The sequence below is a fragment of the Chelmon rostratus genome, chromosome 3 (assembly GCF_017976325.1).
Source record: "Chelmon rostratus isolate fCheRos1 chromosome 3, fCheRos1.pri, whole genome shotgun sequence".
Classification (NCBI taxonomy): domain Eukaryota; kingdom Metazoa; phylum Chordata; class Actinopteri; order Chaetodontiformes; family Chaetodontidae; genus Chelmon; species Chelmon rostratus.
The window spans coordinates 975,031-998,879 of NC_055660.1; the positions used below are offsets into that span (position 1 = coordinate 975,031).

Genomic DNA, 23,849 nt, shown 5'->3' on the forward strand with positions numbered 1-23,849 from the left:
TTCCTAGACTTACTCTAAAAATTACCATACCCACTAATCGCCTAACCCTAAGCCTTACCCTGACTTTAACCCATGTCTTCAACCTAAAATGTAATTTGCATTATGGGGGGACCTGCATTGTGTCCCCACGAGGAAGGCGAGTCCCCACAAAACATACACACAATCACACAAACACACACACACAGTCTTGCTTTCAACACTTCTGGAGACATTACATTGACTCAAACCTCAACCAAAACCTCAACCAAAACCTCAGCCAAGTCTCCAGGAATTAAATTCAATCATTTATTATTTTTGATATTTTAAATATAATTGTATGTCTTACATTATGGGGACTTCTGTCCTCATAAACAGATTTTTGTCCCCACAGTCGTGGCTCATAACAAACCTCTCGCTCCTCCGTGGACGCTCCCCAGAGCACCTCCCTCTCACTGTGTTTTCTCTCAGATGGTGAGGAGCTGACTGTCTTCACCACAGACAGACGGAGACGGAGACACAGACAGACGTCCGAGGACGAGAGGAGAGCTCAGACAGACGCAGATCTCAGCTTCCATCATGAGGTTTGAGGAGATCCTGGACGATGTTGGCGGCTTCTCGAGGTTCCAGTTCCTGCTCCTGTGCATTCTGTGCCTCCCCCGCGCCATCCTCCCCCTCCACTTCCTCCTGCACAACTTCGTCTCCGCGACACCTCCTCACCGCTGCGCCCTCGAGAGCCCGGAGGACGGCGAAAGGATGCTGCAGAGCTCCGACCCCGAGGCTCTCAGGATCCCCCGCCGGGACGACGGGTCCTTCAGCTCCTGTAGAGTCTACGACACCCCGCTGACCTTTGACCTCGAACAAACGAACAGGACGGCACCTTGTCCACATGGCTGGATCTACGACCAATCACAGTTCAGCTCCACAACTGCCACCGAGGTAAGGAGAAGCAAAATTATTAAATTATTAGAAACACAAAGTTTCATGAGCCTGACAACACTTTCATGTTTAAAGAACAAAGTGTTTCTGTCTGTTTCTATTTGCAGGATGATTGCATGTAGTAATTCATGTGTGTGCCTTCTAGTAATTCAGCTGATGATGCGGTGGACGTTTCATGAGTCTGAAATGTGATTGCTTGTTGCAGCCCGTGGTTTTAGAACAAAGATGTCGTTGTTTCACGTTGTGGATTTGATGCCTGGCAAACATCCACAACCAAAACACTGTGCCTCTAATAAACCGGCTGTGTGCAGGAATTCAACTTTTCCTTTCAATCGCTCTAATATTTAGATTAAATCAACTGAAATTCATTTACTGTTCAAGAAGCTGCCTTTGACCAGTCAGTACAATCCAGAACTGCAAATGCCTCAAAACACTCAGTCATGAGGGTTCATTATGTTATTCATTCACCAACATCCTGGTACTACAGCAGCTGACCTGCTGGCCGCCGCTGCTGTCGTAACTTTTAAAAATATCTCAAGGAAAACACAACTCATGAAAACCATCTTTCAATCAACTCGTTAAACAGAACGGCTTAACGATCAAGCAATTAGCATGCTAACATGCACACAGGTATCATGCCTGCTAGCATTTGCTAATTAGCAGTAAAAACAGCGAAGTGCATCGAAGCCTGATGGGAACGTCATTAGTTCTGCAGGTATTTGTTCATAAAGCAAATTACTGGACACGTTAATTGTTGTTGACCTGATGATGGCGCTAAAGGAACAGTCAGTAGTTTTCTTCTTCTGAATGAGTGAAAAACAGAATTTCATGGAAATCTATTCAATAGTTGCTGAGTTTTGAACGTGACCTGCAGTTCCTCTGATGTCCACTGGGAGACTCTGACAGTACTGACAGGTGTTCTCGTCCGTGTTCTCACCTGTCCGTCTCTCTGCAGTGGGATCTGGTGTGTGACAACAAACATCTGAATCAAGCTCTGGCTACCTACTTCTTCCTCGGGGTCACGCTTGGAGCCATTCTGTTCGGGCAGCTTTCCGACAAGTGAGTTCTTCACCTTTAGTTACAGCCTGTGACACCAACAGGAGAAAACAAAGGTGTTAATGAATAACTTCGACTCAGTGGTGGAAGAAACTCCATCACAAGTAAAAGTAAATAGAATTTATACAATTATATTTATGTATTAATAGAATTTGCATAATGTAGTAAATGTAAGAAGAGCAATGGTACTCCAAATGATCATCAAATCTGCGTCTTATCTATTTGTTAAAACGTCCTGAAAGTCATTTTTCCTTACAATAAGTGAACATTTTGAGGTTTATTGTATTGGTTCAACCTGTTTGTGATAGAAATCAACTGTTTCAAGAACCTTTCAGAAAAACTGCTCAGGAGAGCATGTGAATGCATGTGGACGCCTCGTTTTCACCACCGATAACTCCATTCATAAAAACATAAACTTTAATATTATACTGACATAAACCCTCTGAGCGGTGATGGTCCTGCACCCAGACACCAGCAGCAGGGTGGAGGGGTGGAGTACAACACCTGCTCATTGGCTCATATGCTGTGCCTTCACTTCCTGTCTGGACGTGAAAAAATGACGTGAAAATCATCTTTTGAGGACGAACCTGTGATGACAGAAATAAAAGATAACAACACAGACGACATGTGCACTGATGCCTTCCAGGTACCTTTAGTGTCAGAAACCCCCTCATTACAGCAGGAACAGCAGCAGGTCTGATACCTCAGGGCCCAGAACTCATTTGGAGATGGCATGCATATTGACCACCGGGGGCAGCAAACACCCTCTGACCAGCCGTTGTGGCAGATATACAAGAGAAGAGCAACAAGCTAATCCAGCGTTTTGTTTTGTTTTCTGTAGTTGATTAGGTGATGTTGGTGGTGATTAGTGTTGAATTCAGTGTCCCCCCCGGAGCTCGCATCATTCCACATGAGCACAGACTCACATGCTGCCTTTGGACCAGCTCATGAGTCAAAGCTGCTTCAGCAGCAACAAACGTGTTGTTTCAATGAAGAAGTCCGTCAATAATAATTCCAACCTGTACTGACAAATATTCTGCTTTATACTCCATTACATTTGTCTGACAGCTTTAGTTACTTTCAGATTAGTTTTTCATGCTCTTCCTGTCCCGTGAAAAGCTCGTATCTCCAGATGTGCTGCTGTTGAATGTTTGTGATAAACTGAAGGATGAAGTTTTCCTTCATGTCTTCTTCAGCTAAATAAACTGTTTAAAAAGCCTCTTGGATCAGCTGAAAATGCATCGTCACTAAGCTGAAAACAGGCTGTTTGTCTGAGATACGAGGTTCTCACAGGACAAACGTGATGATCTTCTAGAATATGATGCATCGCTGCAGATTAAACCAGCCAACAGGACATAAAGTAGAAACATCCACATTAATGCAGCAGGAATATTAATCCACAAACATCAGAGATGATGAGAAACACTGACAGGAACATTTACTGCCACAGCAGTACTTTTACTCGTAGTGGTGGATTTTCTGTGTGGTATTAGTACTTCACTGAAGGATGTGACACACCTCCTCCTCCTGAAAAACACTAACCACAAACAATTTGAGGAAACACGGTTTGATTTCATGGAAACTTGAATGACCCACAGTCACGACTTCATAACGATCACGTGAGAACTGACCCTTCCTGTCACATGCGCCTCTGAGCTGCCAGGACCACCCCCCTTTATAATGAGGCAGGCTTATGAAACAGCACCTTCCAGAAAGGCAACTCGAAGTGCTGTTCAGTCACCTGCTGCTCTGCTGATGTGTGTGTGTGTGTGTGTGTGTGTGTGTGTGTGTGCGTGTGTGTGTGTGTGTGTGTCTGTGTGTGTGTGTGTGTGTGTGCGTGTGTGTCTGTGTGTGTGTGTGTGTGCGTGTGTGTGTCTGTGTGTGTGTGTGTGTCTGTGTGTGTGTGTGTGTGTGCGTGTGTGTGTGTGTGTGGTAATAACTGCACATTCTCCATGTGACTCTATATTAAATAAACCCTAAATGTCAGTTACTTAATAAACCAATTTCATTGATTACCAACACAGTCCTCTGTCTCCATGTGATTGAACCCACACAAACACAACGCGCCCACCCACTCACACACACCCACCCACCCCCACCCATGCTGGAGACCTACCATAGCCACCACTTGACAAACCTTAACACAAGCCTTCACATTTAATGATCTACATTTTGTTGTCTTGTCCTCATAAAGTCTCCACATTGTGACTGTGTAAACAGATTAATGTCCCCACAACGTGAGTAATGCACTGCCCCGTACACACACACACACGCACACACACACACACACACACACACACACACACACACACACACGCACACACACACACACACTTGCTGGTTTTGCAGCAGTTCGTCGACATCTCTGGACCGAGACTCGAGGTTTACCCCCCTTTTGTCAGTCACAGGCTGATTTTGCTGTTTTTGATGATCTCACACTCTCATCAGCAGATGAAGACGGTGTGAGATCGTCCAGTTGTCACACAATTGCAGATGTTCACAGTTTCACTTGAAGGACTTCTTGTCATTCTGGACCCTAAAAACAGATGCTCCCATCAGGGTCCATTCAGTGGCTGTTCTGGAGCTTCTTGTGATCTTTAAATTAAACAGTTGAAGTTGCTTTGAGTCGCCGTCAGGAGTCCTCAAAGCGCTCTGAAGAAACGCAGACGGGTCAGTGACGGGGGAGATGAAGACGCTGTGATCACTGAAGTGATGCGTGTGTGTTGCAGGTTTGGAAGGAAGTCCACGCTCCTGGTGGCTTTGATCATGGCCACCATGCTGGGAGTCACCTCGGCCTTCTCCACCTCCTACGTCATGTTCGCCGTCAGCAGAGCGCTCTGCGGCATGGCGCTCAGCGGGCTCTCGATCATCGGGGCGGTCCTCGGTAAGATCTCAGCTGAACAGAGCTGAACCTGTCTGTGATTGTGTGTGTTTTAGCTGTTAGTGTGAGATTGATTTCATCAATCAATCAAAATTGTTGTCTTACAATCAATCATTTGGAAACTAGATGATCGCCTCCGAGTGTCAAACATCCTGCTTCACAGTGAAGGTCTTCTCACAGAAGCCATCAACATTTCTGTGGAGGTCCGACCCCTGAGCGATCCTGAATGGACCCAATCAATCAATTAACAAGCAGCCGCAGCGAAAAAGATCAGAAATGTAGCAACAAATTCATAGAAAGGAACAACAATGCAGGTCCTGTTTTATAAGTCATCCTATGGCCTTACGGATGTTTGTGTCTCACAGAGACGTTCTTGTCTTTGTTAGTCGTTGTGTAATTTAAAGAGAAATATCATGAAGAGAAACTCCGGAGTCTGATTCCCTGCAGGGTTTCCTCCCGCAGCGGGATCACTTCTGGTCGTTTGTTCTGATCCTTTCAGATCCACTCGGTTATTTGACACATTGACACACAGACTGGAGGCAAAACCAGGCTGGATAAGACTGAGTCTAACTCGAGTCCTGAGACCTGAGCAGACCTGTAGTTCAGGATGCTGACTGAATGTTATAGATCATTGAGAAACTGTGCGTGTCGGCCTGCACCTCGACAGTCGTCGTTCTTGCGTTCCTGTTGTCTCGTCGCGTGCTCGCTCACGGCTCTTCGCTCACCTCCCGCTCAGGTATCGAGTGGACCGACGTGAAGCACCGGACCTTCTCCGGCACCATCATCAGTCTGTCGTGGAGCCTGGGGAACATGTTCCTGGCCCTGCTGGCCTACTACATACGAGACTGGAGACACCTGACGCTGGCGGTGACGGCACCCTGCGTCGCCGCCATCGTGGCCTGGTGGTAAGGTGGACGTCAGGAGGAGTTTCTGTTCTCCGCGCTGACAGTAAATATTAGTGTTTCCTCTGTCTGTGTTCAGGTGGCTGCCTGAGTCGGCACGCTGGCTGCTGGCCAACGGCAGAGTGGAGGAAGCCAAGAAGTATCTGGTTCGGTGCGCTGAAATGAACCGAAAGAACACGTCCAAGCTGGAAACCGAGGTACGACCGACGACCTGCTGTCAATGAACGTTACTGACGAGTTGGATCTCAAATCATATCTTTGCCACGTTGGCAGATCCCGGCAAATTAAAAGCCCACAAAGAAGGATGGGGATGAAGCTCTCTGAGCCACTTTAAGGCTTTTAATGTAAAACCTAAGATAAGATAAGACTTCATTGAGAAATGCAGGTGTTACAGGCAGCAGCAATAGTAGCAGGAATAACAGCAGAATAGAAAATACAAAATAAAACTTGACTATATGCTGTATTTGTACATTTTATATAAAAGAACTATAAAAATTATTAGCTGCACAGCTTTGAGCAGGAGGTGCTGAGGTTCACCAGCAGGAACTCAAACATGCTTGAAGAATGGAAAATTGGAAAAGTGTTGAATTATTTAGTGAAAGAAAACAGTATTATGAGTGTTTGTTACTGTGACCCGCCTCCGTTGCTGTGGAGACGGATACAACACTGAGCTGACAGCAGGTAAACATGGAGGATTGGAGTCTCCTGCCTTTTAAAGATCTTTGATTAACACCACAGACCTGAGTTTGATGATGATGATGATTTCTGTAAAGATGCAGCACCCTCCATCCCTCAACACGACACGTCTGCTCAATGCTTCCGAGCTCCGCTGTAGACGTGCTGCAGTCTCGCCGTTTGGTCATGTGCTCGTTTCAGGTTCTGCGGAAGGCGACGGTGTCCGAGGTGGCCGAGAAGAACCACTCTTACCTGGATCTGGTCAAAACGCCGCAGCTGAGGAAGATCACCCTCTGCTCCGGATTGTTCTGGTGCCGAATCAAACGTTGACCTTTGACCTTCCATCATGTGGCCCTCCGAGCCGCTGCGCGTGTGTACTGACTGCGTCGCTGTATCTGCAGGTTCGCCGTCGCCTTCCTGTACTACGGGATCAGCTTCAACATCTCAGGTTTCGGCGTCAGCATCTACCTCACACAGTTCATTTACGGCGCCATCGAAGTTCCCGCCAAAATCCTGACCTTCTTCATCCTGAACTGGATCGGCCGGCGGAACAGCCAGGCGTGGTTTCTGATGACGACGGGGGCTCTGATTGGAATAAACACGGCCATACCTTTAGGTGACATCACTTCCTGTCTCCGTGTACATGTTTCATTTTGTTTATCTGCACAGATTTAACTAAAAGCTCATCTTAGCTAACCGGCTTCTCTTTCAGAGTTCTCGATGCTTCGGACGTGCATCGCCGTGGTGGCGAAGGGTTTCTCGGAGGCGGCGTTCACCACAGCGTTCCTTTACTCGGCTGAACTCTTCCCAACTGTCCTCAGGTGAAGCCCTGAAGCCGTGAGGGTCCACCTAACGGACCCTGACTGATTTGTTTGGAGCCACATTTGTTTCTATGATCATGCTGAGAAACGTGTTTATATGAGCTGAACATGTCAAGTATTTATTTAATGACAGACGTCCACTGCACGTCCAGCGCATCAGGGGCACGTGGTGTCAGGCCGGGACTCAGATCAGGACTCAGACGCAGAGATTTGAATTCACAGATCTTTATTATACTCTCAACCCAAGTTCCACTTCGATGAGTGTCAAATAAACAGGCTATAGAAGTTATACTAGGCACAAGGCTAGATCTATGAATATCAAGAACAAGCAAAACACAAAACGCTCACTATGAGGAATACTACAGAATACACTATGTAATGAAAAATAACAAAGAACAGAAAACGCTCACTACGAGGATAAACTAGAAAACACTATGATCAGAAAATAAGAAACGAAAAACACTCGAAAGGAGGAAGACGCTGAGAACTGGGACTAATGGTACTATCAAAACTAAATAAGGAAAACTAAGAAATCAAAATACTCTCCTGAAAAGCGGAGGAACTAGAAGCTATACACTAAAACGGAAACAACAGAAAATCACTCAACAATGAGGAAAACAATTCGGCTAAGGTCTAAGACAAGAAACTAAATCAGAAACTAAGGTATCAAATTTACAAAACAAAAAAAAAACACTCACGAAGAGGATACAAGAGCTTACGAGAAAGGACTGTGACTGTGGCAAGGACAAACGGTGAAGACAGGCTCGGGTGAATCGCCGACGGACAAAGACACACTGGCACAAGACAAGGGAGACGCAGACTATTTAACACGTGGAGGGTAATCAGGAACAGGTGGAGACAACAGGTGATCAGGGCGGACACACGGGACACACGAGGAAGAGCAAGTGCTCTGAAACGAGAGGAGAGTTAGACCTTCAAAATAAAACAGGAAATGACAAGACAAAAAACCCCATGACGAGACAGACCTCACCGCGGTGTGACGCATGGACAAAGTACCACATTAAAAACACGAGTAAAAGCAGTTTGAAATGACTCCATGACAAGTAAAACTACTGCATTCAAAATTATACTTGAAAATTTGAGGTATTAGCAGAAAACATTTATTTCAAGTGTCAAAAATGTCCTTTATGCATTTCATATCATTGACCTATAGGATTATTATCACATTAGCATGTTAGCATCATGCTAATGTTGTAGCAGGTAACAGACGAGCTAACATTTAACATCTTATATACTGTGGGACAATTTAATCTTTGAGAAAATAATCACTTTCATTTCAAACTTTGTTGTAAAGTCTGACAGCTGCAACACTCATTACATCCTAAACTCTGAACCACTATGACCCAGAGACCGGTCTCTGCCGGTCCTGGCCTGCCTGGTGGTGCTGATGGATGACATGTTCTCTGTTCTGTGGAGGGCTGCAGCGTTGCTAATGAAGCTCTGGCTCTGGTGTTGGCAGGCAGTGCGGTATCGGCTACACCTCGTGTGTCTGCCGGATCGGGAGCTCGCTGGCTCCGATGGTCATGCTGCTGGAGGACGTCTGGCTCCTGCTGCCGCCGCTGATCTTTGCCGGGACGGGCATCATCAGCGGCAGCTTGGTCTTCATCCTCCCAGAGACGCTCAACGTCCGTCTGCCTGAAAACATCTTCGATGTGGAGGAGGGAAGGTAGAGCTTCTTTGTTCATCTGTGTGCTCTGGTCTGGTCTGGAGGGGCCTTTGACAGACAGTCCAGTTTAACCACCAGTGCTGCCATGGGTGGACATTGTAGGGGAGAATTTTAAAAACACTGGTCCAGGGTATTTCCTGAATCATCATCATTCAGGCTGAGAAACTTTTCACACATTTACTCAGATTAGATGAACCAAGAGGGAGTTTTTGTTGAATTAGAAAACGAACTGGACTCATTTTGCAGCTGATTGAATTTGTGGTAATATTAAAGTGGTCCACTGAGCTGCCCCCCCCCCCTCCAGACTGACCAGATTATATTGAAATGACATTTCTCTGGTCCTCAGTTCGAAGAAGTCTTTTCTGGGCTGTTGGTGGTTACTCTGGTTACTCTGGTTACTCTGGTTGAGTCCCAAAAAATCAGTTTTATTCTAACATCAATAGAATGTGCAAGGTTACAGAGCTCTGGGTCTGGACTGAACCTTTCCCTGATCCACAACAGAGTTGGGTCAGTTCATGAAGTCTGACACACGACCCCTCCCTGACCCAGTATTTTATAGACAGAACATGAGGAAATGCTGAAACAGTCGTCGGCTCCTCCTCGTTGCCGTCGGGCGCTCTCTCTCCTCTGCTTGCTCATCTTCAACCTGTTTGCAAGGACAAATCTAGAGAGACACCCTTATCCCTGACGCCAACCTGTTCTATCTTAAGTCGAGGGCCCCAAGTTGTCCCCCATGTCAGGCCTCGATCTCAAAACCTCCTGTTCTAGGTCACACTGGCCTCAGATATATACTGCACACAAAGAATCACTCCTCATCTAAATCCCTCTATGAATAATAAAGGAAAAACTTAACCGGGAGAAGTAGAATTTCTGTTGATTATTCAGTCACACAATCCATCAGCAGAAAATATGAATAAGATCAACACATCAGGATCCAACGATCATTAATGTCAGCATGTGCATGTAATCTAACTATTAGCAGAATATATGTGTGTAATCAAACTTATCAAAGTACAGGAATATGAGCCAAATATCCATCAGTAGTGTGAGTTCAGCTGAACGGAGCTGAGAGATGAGTCCTGCTGAAGGCGTCAAACTGCTCAGTCACTCAAAGTTAATCCACACTGTCCGACCAATCAGAATCCTCGGTGATGTGCCTTTACACTTCGTGGCTGCGTGCTGGGATAAACCTGTTCCTTCTCTCTGTTCAGACACAGACAACACGATGCAAATGGAGATGCAATGATGGAGCTGGAGAGAATACTCTCTAAAGGCACAAGAGCGTCAGAGGAGAAGTGATCAGCTGGCAGCAGGGACAGCGTGGCGGCGAGGAGGTCTTCCTGATGGTCCCGGGCGGGGGTTTTTGATTCTCATTAAAGTTAAAGTGATACTCAGTGTGACTCCTGACTCTTCTTTCAACAACAGACTAACATTATAAAAGAAGAGGTTTTGTGTGTTTGTCTTCTCCTGATCAGAGAAACACTGACAACAGAAATGTTTTGGTCCAACACTTTATTGTTCTTGATGACTATGATGAATTTAAAGTGACAACTCAAAACCTTTTGCGCCAAAAGTTAAAGCAAAAGTAAAGTTAAGGAGCTACAGCTGAGTGGAAATGATGTTTCTAATAGTGATGAAGTCCAGGCATGAATTCGAGTGTTGTGGAGCGTCTTTCAGTGCTGAAGGCAGTGCATCAGGAACTGATGGCCTCTCACGCTCTCCAATCAGTTCCTGATGCAGTATCCTCAACATGAGGAAACCTGTCCGCCGGCCTGACTCCACAGGCGGATCCGCGGTCACACCTGTACACGAACACACCTGCGCTCAGAGACACACGATTTAACTCGCAGTCGACGTTAAACCTGCTTGATGAGTTAAAAACAGTAAAAGAAAATGAACTTAATGTGTTTAATTAGCATTTCCTGTTGAGCCACTGACTCAGAGAAAGACTTTAAAATATATTTGTTAATAATAAATGTTAAAAAGGCTCAGTTCACTAAAATAACTTATTTATTATTTATTCTATTTCCATTACTAACTTGACTAAAGTACCTTTTCAAGAGTCTTTATTGTCATTGAACATGTCAATGAAATTTTCATTGCAACCCCCATGTTAGGAACAGATGGTGAGAAAGATAAGAAGACTAGAAAGAATAAAATTAAGATAACTACAATAAAATAAAATAAACCAACGTGCAATAAAAATATTCGTAAAGCAATTAAAAAATATAACAGAATAAAAATATACTAAGGCAATAAAATATACTAAACAATAAACAATAAAATATGGAAGTGAAATGTGCAACAGAATAAAATATACAAGCAGAATAAAATATACACAGTGAAATGTACCGACAGAATAAAATATATGAAACATTCGACATAAACTGAAAACAGGAGGGGGGCCAAGAAATGAGCTCTGAGGCTGTTTACTCTCTTTAAACGTTTGGCTGATGATGTTTTTGTGGAGACACAGAAACCATCTGGTCCAGTAATTTGATCTGATTTTCTGGTCTCCGTGGCGCCCCCTTGAGGCTGTCCCGGTCCTGGGGAAGGAAGTGACGGTGCTGCGTTCAGGTGAACCTCAGGCGGCTCCGTGAGACGTTCAGAGCTCACAGTTGCCAGCTGAGATTAAAGTGGATCACAGCTGCTTCCTGTGCGTTTCTGTGTCTTCTGACTTTTCAGTTGGTGCCACCTGCAGCAGGAAGCACCGACGAGGACTCGGAGCTCTTCTTTCATGTGCAAGTGTTGCATTCTGTTGCATTCACAGTTTTACGTAAAAATACACAAGTATTTCTATCAAATAACTCAGAATGATATATATTGTGATTACTTGAAAATAACTGTTGGTGCTTTCATGTTTTCACCTGTTTAATGTTGCAGCTGGTTTTTCATCACTTTATAAACTGTGTTTTTGTCTCAACCTGCACTAACACATCGTTCATCTTTTGATTTTGTGTTTTTAACCTGAATCTGCAAAGTAACTAAACTAAGTAACTAAAGCCGTCTAATAAACATTGTGGAGTAAAAGTACAGCATTTCACTCTGAAATGTAGTACAGTTGAGGTATAAGCGGAAAATGGAAATACTCAAGTACAAGTAGTACTTAAGCACATTACTTGAGTAAACGTCAGTTCACCGCCGCTGTCACCTCACGTGGCCTCATGATCCATCGATCAGAGCGACTGGATCACCTCTGCAGGTGATTGTGAGGAGACGTGTGACATCACAGTTGCCTGCAGAGATTAGCAAGTCGACCTGAGGAGCTGGAAACACACACACACACACACACACACACACACACACACACACGCGAGTCCACACAGTGTGAGTAATACACATCCACACACGTGTTACCATGGAGACGATGTGGGCTCCAGTCCTCCGTCTTGTTGTCAGCGAGGTGTCTGGTTTCTGTCAGCCTGCAGAGGGCGCTGTTCTCCAGGAGGAAGAGGAGGAGGTCTGCAGAGAGGTTAGAGATCAGGGTAATGGACGAATGAGGACGCCTCCTGCAGACTCGATGATCTGCTGAGTGTCTGAAGGTCAGTTATTTCTGCTTCAGAACATCATCACCATCAAACAGGAAATAAAACTTTATTTATTTATCTCTTCAACGTTTTCTCTCCTCGCTTTCTTTTTAATAAACACCAACAAATGTCATCTTCGTATCGGAGCACCTCGCTCTGCAGTCCTGGAGCTTTTACTCCTGGAACTATCGTACAGGAACATTCAGTCTCTGGTTCCTCTGGTCTCAATGGTCCTGACTTCCTCTAAAGGGTCTTGGTTCCTGAGGTGGAGACGCTCTGAAAGACTTGGACTGAGTCACGGATCCACTGTCTGCGTGCTGCTGCACCTCCCTCACAAACAAACACGTACTTATAAAGACGAGAGACCAGCACACGAGCTCGTCCTCCACGTCCCCCCTGAGTGCTGCTGTAGGTTTGTCCACAGGGAGACAGAGACATGAAGGACAGAGGACCGGCCTGACGGTCATCAGGTGACTCGACATGAATGACCACGTTGCTCCGTGGCTGTGGTCAAACTGTGGTCACGACTTGTTTCTTCTGAAAACAAATTCATGATTTCACACCTGAAAGACGCAGTCTGACCAACAGCAGAACCCAGAAGTCCAGTTTGAGACCCTCTGGAGGTTTTGGACGGTTTGTGTCTCACAGACTTGACACTCGGGAACACAGACCCGAGCAGATGACATGTTGGATTTGTTCCGGCCTGCGGGCTCTGAGGGCTCTAACGACGCCAGACGTGGACAGACAAAGCATCAATTAGAGCTGCGGGCCGTCGGAGCGGCGGCGGCGGACACTGAACTTGGACCCCCTCGGCCGCTCTATTGTCCCCCCGTGGAAAAACAGAAAAATAAAGACAATGTGATTTGGTTCTGCCGGGGTGCACTCCAAAAGCCCTCGCAGCGTCGCAGAGTTAAAAGTGCTCGCCGGCGTCGTCTGCAGAAGGCCGACGTGTCGGCACGACGACCCCCCGCTGCGCTGCAGAGACACTCTTCATCAGACCGTTTCTGCTCAGACGGCGTAAACATCAGAGGCTTCATCTCTGAACCCTCAAAGTGTGAAAGACACGAAGCCTGACTGACGAACACTCAGTGAACCATGACAGGATCAGTCAGGACACCTTATCTGACAACAACTAACGTTCTGTTCACTTCTCGAGCATTTAAAAAATCAAACAGTCAAAAATCTGTTCTCGCAACACTTCAAGCAAAAATGTCACCTGCTGTATTACTGCGTCCTAAATACCATCACATGTAGGTGAAGCTCTGATGTTTCACTGAAGCACGTGTTACAGAGTACTCTGTGTGTGCGGCTGTGTGTCCACATCAGCCACGATGAACCGCGTCATGCTGCTAACGAACTAACTCCTCTAAACATGCAGCGCGGCTCCAGCTGCCTTTTCCTTTCAACGCGTTTAACATCGAGCTAAAGCTGCGAAGCTGTGAGTGAAATCTGAAGCAGACGGAAACAGACTGAACACGTGGAGCTGCTTTCAAACTCAGTGAAGATCAGCTCAGACACACACACACACACACACACACACACATAGTGTCATTACACGTTCAATGTTAACGTGATATTTCAAAATAAAAGTTTTTCTTACCTCAGTGAGAAAAACACAAACACACTGCTGCAGGAGGACTGACTGAGGAGAGAGGAGAGAGTCAGAACTGAAGCACCACACTGACCCCCCAACACACACACACACACACACACACACACACAGAGGCATGCACACACACACACACAGAGGCATACACAGAGGCATACACACACACACACACACAGACACAGAGGCATGCACACACACACACACACACAGAGGCATACACAGAGGCACACACACACACACACACACACACACACACACACACACACAGACACAGAGGCATACACACACACACACACACACACAGAGGCATACACACACACACACACACACACACACACACATACACACACACACAGAGGCATGCACACACACACACACAGAGGCATACACACACACACACAGACACAGAGGCATACACACACACACACACACACAGAGGCATACACACACACACATACACACACACACACACACACAGAGGCATACACACACACACACACACACACACACAGAGGCATACACACACACACATACACACACACACACACACACACACATAGAGGCATACACACACACACACACACAGAGGCATGCACACACACACACACATACACACACAGAGGCATGCACACACACACACACACACACACAGTTTGGATCAGGGTTGAAGTCACTCTTTAACCAACATTTCTCACCATAAACTGCAGATAATTATTCTCATTTTCTCATTAATCTTTAATTGTGTCAGGTCATGTGATCATATGATCATGTGATCGTGTGATTCAGACGAGCAGCAGTTCCATCTATGAGGTGGAAAAACCACTGAACGGTTTGAGCCTCTGTTCTCCAGCATGTCGTCAGCTGGAGGGTCTGACCATCTATACAGAGGTTATTATGGGATGCAGTGGAGTGCATCATGCAGCCGCTGCAGAGGACCAGCAGCTGTGATGTGTAACAGAGCGACCTGCTGAACTGGATGTTCCAGCTGCTGAATCCTGCTGAAGCAGGATGATGCTTTGAGGATCTGATCAAACCAATCTTCATGTCCGGTTCGGCACAACCACAAACATCAGCCTCATGGAGGCGCTAGAGGGAAAAATCCCAACATAGACATACATATGTCAGCTGTAATGCTCCACGTCTTCTGCCAGGTTCTTTTCTTGTTCTCCCAGAGCTCTTACATTTCCTGATATTTAGTCTAAAGAAATATCAGAACCATCTATAGAACATGTAGAAACTACCTGTTATTATTCAGAATTCAGGTGTTGATGACGGTAAATGAGGTCTGGAGACGGAGTCTTTGCTTCAGGTGCTCACAGACGCTCAAACAAACATTAAAAACCCAGAGGAACACCAGGACCCTGAACTGTCTGCACTGCATGTATTCACTGCAGGTTTCAGTTGGTTCTGTTTTCTGTGACGTGCTCATCAACACGCTGCGACTGAAGTTCATGTATCAGCAGAGCTTCCTGGGTGACACAGACACACACGCACACACACACACACTGAGAGGACTGAGAGTGGACCACAGCCTTGATGTCGGTGTGCTTTTCTTATCATGCAGCCGTCACCGTTCCCACCTTCAAATATCTGACGTGTTTGTTCAGCGGCAGCTGACGCTTTCACACCAGCAGCAACACGGTGTCACCAGGAGACCCGTTTCCTTCATTAATCAATAACTGTACCTGCACCTGTCAATCATTCCCACAGACCAGAAGTGATTGACACGATGACGTAAAACAGTTGTAATCAGAGAAAACTGCTGATAATATTTCTGCATTATGTGAGTGATGGAGAATTTATTCATTCATATCTTCAGTTTCATCCCGGCTGAGCCGACAGCAGGCGCTAAATGTGACTGAAAGCTCCGACAGAAATTAAATAAGTGGACTTTGAGTTAGAAGTTTTGTCAAAAAAGTCAAGAATGAAGCTTGAAGCTTAATGTTCTTTTAGAACATTAATACCTGAAGCTCTTTCTGCACCTCGTTTGGGATTTAGTCTTTTGATGGAAATGTGAACGAGTTTCAGCCAAACTTCAGCCATTAGATTTCTGTTAGATTCAGTCAGTAATTCAAATGTTTGTTGCAGCCTGTTCAGTTGGTACCATGGTTACAGGTGTGGTGACAGAACAGAAACAGAAACACTGACGCTCCTGGAGCGACTGACGCCACCTGGTGGTGGAGGCACTTTCAACTACTTCATATACAGTTTGCTAGTTTAATCCAGTCGGCCCAACCTCAGAGTCACCAGATCAATCTGAGGGGTCGTCAGATGATTAATGGGAAAGAAGAACTTCTGACAAACAAACATGCTGTCAGTAGTTTAATGAAATATTGATCATTTGATCAGCTATTGAAATGAAATGTGAGACGTTTAGGAGAAAAGTCAGATGAAGAGACGCAGCTACACACTGATTTTCTACAAACAGTCAGCAGACAAACAGCTTGAAACTGTTGGTTTAATCTGTAATAATTTGTTTGCCATTTTAATAATGTATTTCATGTTGCTGATGTGAAATCATTGGTGCCTGAAATGTAGCCTAGTTGTACCTCAGATTAGATTAGATATAAGAACTAGAATTTCTCAGAGTTGGACTTCAGTAAAGTACTCGAGTAAATGTATCCGAGGAGGGAAACTGGACCTGATTTTAGAAACTTGAAAACATTTCCTCTCTTGTTCAGAAGGCGTCTTCAGGTCTGACCGGCTGGTGGGGAAAAGTGAAAAGTTGGCAAACTGAGTAAATAAACTTTGTCACTTTTTACCATCAGCTGCTAAAACTTTAACTTCAATAAACATTTGAATCCAGGACTGTGCTGTTGCTACGGCTACTGAAGGAAAGGATGTGATTGGCTGCTTCTTCCACCTCAGTCCACCTCACTCAGAGTGAACGTCTCAGTTTGTACACTGGATACATGAAAACAGCCCCTCCTGGTGGTCGATAGCAGCACTGCAGCAACAAGAAACAGGACAGACAGTCCTTCAGTTCACTGTGACATTTAATAAGAACACTGATCAGCCAATAATCAGGACTTTAACAGAACCTGTTGACCATTCAATGATTCCACAAAGATCTTTATTACAGGATGATCACATCCACAACAGAAACATACTGTTAATGTCCTAACCTCTCCAAATGAAACACTACATCACAGAAAATAGAATAAGCTGTGATACCTCTATTGGGCTGTTTCTCATTCATTTCATGCTGTCGGCTGATGATCAGAGTGATTTAAAGGCTGAAATACTTCTTCATCCTGAGGCTCACTGCTGATCCTGTGTCCCATTCCAGAACTTATTTAACCTTTATCTAATGTCAGCTAACATCTAACCTGCTGTGTTCTTAGCAAAATGATACTTTGAAGCAAAAAATAAGAACAATAATAATGATAATAGTTTATTTATAAAGTATTTTTCAAAAACAAAGTTAAAAATTGTTTTACAGGACATTATAAAAATGGCAGACAATGATAAAAACTATTTAAAAGTTCTGCCACACTGAGCAAAGGGAGCGTACAGGAGCAAATATTTGATTGTGACCATGATTTTAGTTTATAGCTCTTATTATTATTATTATTTTATTGTCAGCTGTCTCTCACAAGTCCCTCAGCTTTATGGAAGCACAATACTAACAGGAGATCCCTTTAATCTGGCACGTTTGACGCTTTATTTGATGTTTTGTTCATTTTGATTGACGCGCAGCCGACTCGGCAGAACTTGGGAAATCCACATTTAAAAGGTCACGTGACCTCTTATTGGCCCCTGCATTGTTGCCTGACTGAAAAACGTCATAAACTCACCTACGCATTTGAGGTTTTGCTTGAATTTATCTTTTTTGAAAACACGTGTTTGGTAAATAATCTTTACTAATAAAACTTAGTTTAGTATTTATAACATACTTCGTGAACAAGGAGGCTTTTCTTTCAAGCTGAACGCGGTTAATAAAATTATTCAGGCAGCTGATCAGTCGCCGAAGTTCCGGATCTGGACATCATGGTCGGCGCCGGAGTGACAGCTGATTTCTGAAGGTGAGAGCGGTTCAGTTAAATGTTCAGGTTAGTTTATGGTTTTAATTATTGGTAAAGGTTGATTTCTGCTGCTCACTGTGTAAACAGATAATTAACGAGCCTGAGCTGACAGCTAGCAGTGTGCTAGCATCACGTCACTGCTAGCTTAGCTAGCTGACAGAACTGTTAGCAGGTTAGATAACTGTCTGCTGTCGGTGTTAAACATGACAGTTTTGTTATGAACCAGTTGAGCTTTATGTCTGCTCTCTGGCGTTTATGTTGCTTTATATTGTGATTTAACTCTCAGTGGCCAGTTTATTAGGCACAGCTAGCTGTGAATAGCACAGTCTGATCTAACAGTCCTGCAGTAAACCCCCCTCCATGGAGGTTATAATGTTCAGTTTGTGTTGAACGTTGGCGTTTTTGTTATTTAGCCCTCGTTGATAAAAATGGGGTGGACAAAATAATAGACACACTTTTCTGTGAAACACGTGACAAATTTCCCTGACGAGTTTTCCTAATACTCAAGATGATATTTTCACACATTTGACGTCGCTCGTTTTGTCCAACAGTCGAAAAACACAAACTTGTTTTTTGTGTGTGTCGATGAATTATTTACATTAGTTATCAAAATTGTTGATGATTTATTGTTTTGAGTAATTAACTAGTTGTTTTATTGCTAAAAACCAATGCATAAAGTAAATAATTCATTCTGTCTCAGTAGTTTTAGGTCTTCTTCATGTGGTTGTGTTTATCAGTTCAGTCTGTTTGTTAGTAAAATGTTTTCTTCAGTGTTGTGACGTTCAGTGACCTTCCTGTATGTTGTCACTTTTATTGGGGAAAATGACACCAGTAAAATCAGATCTATAACGAGGGAGCGCTGACATTCTTTCTTGCTTGTGTTTCCCGGCTCAGTACCTGTCAGTCATGGGCCTGCAGGGGTTCTGGAATAACTACAAAGTCTTGATTGTGATGGGTGCGAGTCTGGGTCTGATCCACTGGGGCTGGTTAAATCTAAAGGCTAACCCACAGCTGCGCAAAGCCAGAGAGGATTACATCCCCGAGCCCGGCATCGTCTCTTACGTTTCACCTCCTGCTGCTGCCAAGAGCAAGTAACCCAGAAGGAGGTAAGAAACTGATTCGTCCTGCAGCTCCTGCAGCTGGTGTCCTGTCCTCAGTTAAATAACCACCATGGCTGAATGTCAGTCAGAGCTGTGGGGCAGTTCCGCCTTTGTCCACTAGATGGTGCTCCAAGAACAGTCACTGTACGGAGGCCAGTCTGAACACTGCTCCGTCAAACCTGCAGGTTTTATTCAACACATTTAATCCCGTGTTAAGTCAGAATCAACTTTGTGTCTGTTGGTGATGATAGAAACAAACATTTTCTCACATAACCTCTAGTGTCAGTACGCTTCTACAGTAGCACATTGACACAGAAACTAGACTTTTCTAATCATGAAAATAAAAAATAATAAAGGAAAACAGTTCTCATACTGTCAGTGAATGTGATGTTAGTGACTGACGGCAACATCTTTAAGCCTCAAACGAAAGAGGAAATGAAAGGCAATTAATGACGGTAATGTCAGCGTGGATCTGTCTTCTATTGAACATGTTGTTCTGTATCTTGATGTCTTTGAGATGTCCGTCTCTTAGAGCTGTAACGTTTTTGTGACTTCTTCCTCCTGCAGAGGAGGCGGGATGAAGCCTCAGAGCTGGCTCAGGAGGAACTGGCTGTGGGCGGCCGGCGGGGCGTTCGTCAGCGTCCACCTGGTCACCTGGCTGATGCAGAGAGCCATGAGGAGCGCCGTGCGCTCTGAGGCTGCGCTCAAACAGAAGCCTGCAGAGGAAAGACTGGACTGACACTCCTTCACACACAGACCGGATCACTGCACTGATCTTTACCACAGCAGAGGACTGTGATCAACTGTGATCAACTGTGATCCAACATTCACACATCAGTGATCCGCTGTGTCCACATGATGGTGACAGAATATAAAATCATGTCACTGCAGTGAAAAAGCTGCTTCCTCTGACTCTTTTTGTTTTTAATGCTGTAATCGGATTGGTTGATTGAAGATTGAGTTGTGATTTACTGTAGATCTATCAATAAACCAACGAAATGATCAGAAGTATCAATCAGATCATGAAACCAGCAGTGCTGAATCTACTCACATATGGACAGCATCGCCGTTTGAAACCTGAACATTTTAAAAGGGTCCAACTTTATCTGTTAACCAGCTGACAGGAAGTGAACCAAAGCTGCAACACAGCTCTGATAAACCGTGAGACTGATTTCACCTCGATGAAGCTGTGAAATTCATTTTCAAAATATGAGCTGCAGTTTAAAGGAGGAGTCTGGTGATGTTCTGAATATTTCTTATCGTCATCACGTCCCGTTTGTAGAGCTAAACCAGCACTGAGTGTATCCACAGCCTGATGCATCATCACCTTCTGTCTGCAGGAAGAGGGAAATGTTGTTTTAAACCTTCACACTGGCAACAAATCTCATGTGCAGACCTGAAGCGCTGATGTGAGTCAGAATAAACTGCAGCGTGTGTGTACATGGTGATTTGTCTGGATCTTACTGGCTTCAAAGATGATGATGATGCACTTGATACACAGTGAAGAAGGAAAAAGTATTGAGAGATCAAAGCTTTCGTCACCTTTGGAACAGAATCAGGTTCTAAAGAAGGTTTTTACGTCAGTGAGAGCGACTTCGTGCACTGTTTCTCTCTTCACGGTGCGTTCGGAGGGAGGAAGTGAAGCTGTGCAGGTTTGTTATGAGAGGAATGGAAATCCAGCGTGTTGGTTTGTTGTGTGCAGGTCAGGTGACAGGAGGGAGGCTGAAACCTGCTGAAACCTGCAGCCTGATGCAGCCTCTCTGAGCAACGCTTCAGGCTCTGGGTCTGTCACATTCTGGAACTTGCTAACACACAATATGAATGTATGTATTACACATATATGTGATATAAAACATGAATGCTTTAAATCCTGTCCAGAACATGGGGTAGTGGAGCATGTCAGCCTCTTGTGGCTGAAATGAGTATTACAACAACAAACACTGTCAAAAGAAAAGAAAAGATGATCCTCGATCCTTAAACCTGAGCGCAGGTGAGAAAACACATGAATCACCGTTCAGGGCTTCTGAAGGTTTTCCCTCACATTTACTGATCTGGTTCGTGCTCCTCAGAGGATAACCGCTATCGATTGTAATGACCCTGAAGTTTCCTGCAGCGCCACCTGCAGGACAGACTTCACATTTTTAGCTTCACCATCGATGAGACGAAGAATAACTGAACCATCAGGTTTAATGGAACGTTCACATTGTACGGTGTAATGGACATTGCAGCCTGTAGAGGGCACTAGCATTGCTTTAGAGTCTTAATCTTGTTAGCGTGCGCATGTCCAACAACAGTAAGAGTCTAAAGCCACAGCAGCAGCCACTGTAAAGAAAACCAAAGTGTCGGACAAATGACCTGATGATGGCGCTAGACACTCACAAAGTTCACAAAGACCATGAATGTCTCCGTTTTTAATAATCCATCTAAAGGTTCTGGAGACATTCACCAGAGTCAAAACCTCATGGTCCTCCTGAAGTCAATGCTGAAATATTTCACAGGATGAATGAAAACTGTCCTGTTGGTGGCGCTAGAGACGTCAGAGGAAGTGGTGGGATTCATCCTCTGGGGACGTCCATGTCTAAAAAGTTCATGTCCAGCTGCAGTTCGTAGACTCTGGACTGTTGACGCTGCTTCACAAGCTGTTTGAAAACTTTCCTTTCTGCCTTTTCTCGATTTGTTTTCCTAATCAATAACTTCACAAGGTTCCATAATTACTCTGCAGATCGTGTTTGGTGGTTTTTGCTGAATCAGAAATCAATTTCTCATTTTCATTTGGAGGTCCGGAGAGACGATTCCAGCCATTGATCATCCCCCCGCCTGCTGACCGAGTGTTTCCACACGTGTGGTAGGTTTCATGTTTCCCGTCTTCCTCCTGTCGTTGTGGGTCAGTGTCTGAATGTAACCTGGTCCAGACTCTGTGAGAGAAGCTGATCCAGATCCATGTAAAGGTTTTATGTTTGGTGAAGTTTGACTGGATTCCTCAGCACTCTAAGTGTTCCTGTTATTTTGTCCCTTCTGTAAACAGGCAGAGACACGGTGAGACAGCACAGAGACGACCAACAGATCCTGGACAGAAATCTGAGGGACGGACAGCGAAGTGAGGAAATCACGGTTATTATTTTCATTTTAATCGGCTGAACTGAGCCTTCGACTTTGACCTCAGCGACCTCTGGTCCAGAACCACCCGGACCCTCTCAGACCACATCAGAAACACCCGGCTCAGGTTTCACAGGAACTCCTCGGACTCGCTGGCTGCTGTTGTTGGCCGCTCTCTGCCCGCTCGCTCTCTGCCGGGTCAGACTTAGATAACGAACATACGCTGGTTTCCTCTGACATCAATCGCTCCGCAGCGTCCTGCAGGCCGCAGGAGGTCAGAGGTCAAGGACATTAACACTGGCAGTGGCTTCACGTCAGGACACGTAGGACGTGGACGTGGTCGGACCGACTGTCGTTTAGCTGGAAAAGTTCAGTTTGCTTCATCCAGACATCAGACCATCCACAGAGACGCTTTTTACCTCCAACTGATGCAACGAGTCAACTGAACGTGAAGGGTCAGGGACGGGGTCGGGGGTAAAGGTCGAGGTCAGGGTCAGGGTCGGGGTCAGGGTCGGGGCTGAGAGGCTGGGGGTCAGGCTCAGAGCTGTGCCGGCTACAGGCAGGCAGCTGGAGGCCTCCTCCACCCAACCCTCCTGCTCTGCAGATCTTCTCTGTCCTGTTGTGGGTCTCAGTTCTCTGGTTTCTTCTTGTTGTTCTTGGCTCTGCGTTTTCTGAATTCAGGATTTCAGGTCTGGGGTGGAGGATGATGGGATGTGAGCAGCCACAGCTCACTGCAGCAGCAGAGTGTTCAGGGTCCTGTTTGGGCGGTGGTAAACCTCTGCAGACCGGATGTAAACCAGCAGCGTGGAGGTGTAAAACGCTGCCTTCAGGGCTCGTTTGTGTGCAGGAATAAATGAGATCAAAACCTCATCGTCTTAATTAGCTTACATTTTACGCTAAGCTAACCAGCTGCTGTAGCTTCTTATGTACTATTTCTGTTCCAACATTGATGCAGCAACTAATCTATTAATTGATTATTTGATTGAAACAGCTGTTTTGAATCATTTCAGATGTTTTTTCCTGCTTCTTCTTTCAGGATTCACTCTTTGATGATTTGAGAAGACATCTGAAGACTTCACTGGCCGGATGATCGATCAGTTGATCGAGAAAAGACTAATCGATAATGACATGAACCGTATCCATCAGATTCTGACGTTTGTGTTTTCATAGCTGAAGCTGAGGTGAAGCTGTTCATCTCACTGTTTGAATATCAGTTAATTAAATATTGTTGGTCCCAGTTTATTAACCAAACTGGTTAGAAAATGATCCTGATTCACCTCCAATCAGCAGCGGTAATTATTCCCACATCTCTGAGACAGTGAACGCACTGTAGGGATGGCAGTTTAATGTGATATCGATCAGCTTTGTCTGCTCTGAGAGGGTGCGTTTGTTTTCTTCAGGAGGACACGCAGCAGATTAATGAGCAGCTTTAATTTATTCTCTCTTCCTTCTTTTCTTTCCACTTTCGTTTCTCTTGCACCTTTTTTCTGCCCAGACTTTAGTCTGACTTTGTATTATTCATGTTTTATTGAGATAATTAAGGGATTAGAAAGCT

General features: G+C 44.9%; 1 protein-coding gene across 1 annotated transcript; it reads left to right on the forward strand.

Annotated features, from left to right (window-relative positions):
- Positions 1 to 555: 555 nt before the first annotated feature.
- On the forward strand, positions 556 to 10,236 carry slc22a7a (solute carrier family 22 member 7a). The gene is made up of 10 exons (XM_041933542.1): positions 556 to 915; positions 1,871 to 1,974; positions 4,701 to 4,855; positions 5,589 to 5,757; positions 5,834 to 5,951; positions 6,631 to 6,740; positions 6,831 to 7,045; positions 7,142 to 7,250; positions 8,731 to 8,937; positions 10,149 to 10,236. The coding sequence occupies exons 1-10, from the start codon at positions 556 to 558 to the stop codon at positions 10,234 to 10,236; spliced, it is 1,635 nt and encodes a 544-aa protein (XP_041789476.1).
- The last annotated feature ends 13,613 nt before the right edge of the window (positions 10,237 to 23,849 follow it).

What these genes read in the sequence shown, in the direction of transcription:
- slc22a7a (XM_041933542.1), top strand. Translation starts at nt 556, where the DNA reads ATGAGGTTTGAGGAGATCCTGGACGATGTTGGCGGCTTCTCGAGGTTC. An exon ending in TTCGGGCAGCTTTCCGACAA is followed by an intron (nt 1,975 to 4,700) that starts GTGAGTTCTTCA and finishes TGTGTGTTGCAG; the next exon opens with GTTTGGAAGGAAGTCCACGC. An exon ending in AAACACGGCCATACCTTTAG is followed by an intron (nt 7,046 to 7,141) that starts GTGACATCACTT and finishes CTTCTCTTTCAG; the next exon opens with AGTTCTCGATGCTTCGGACG.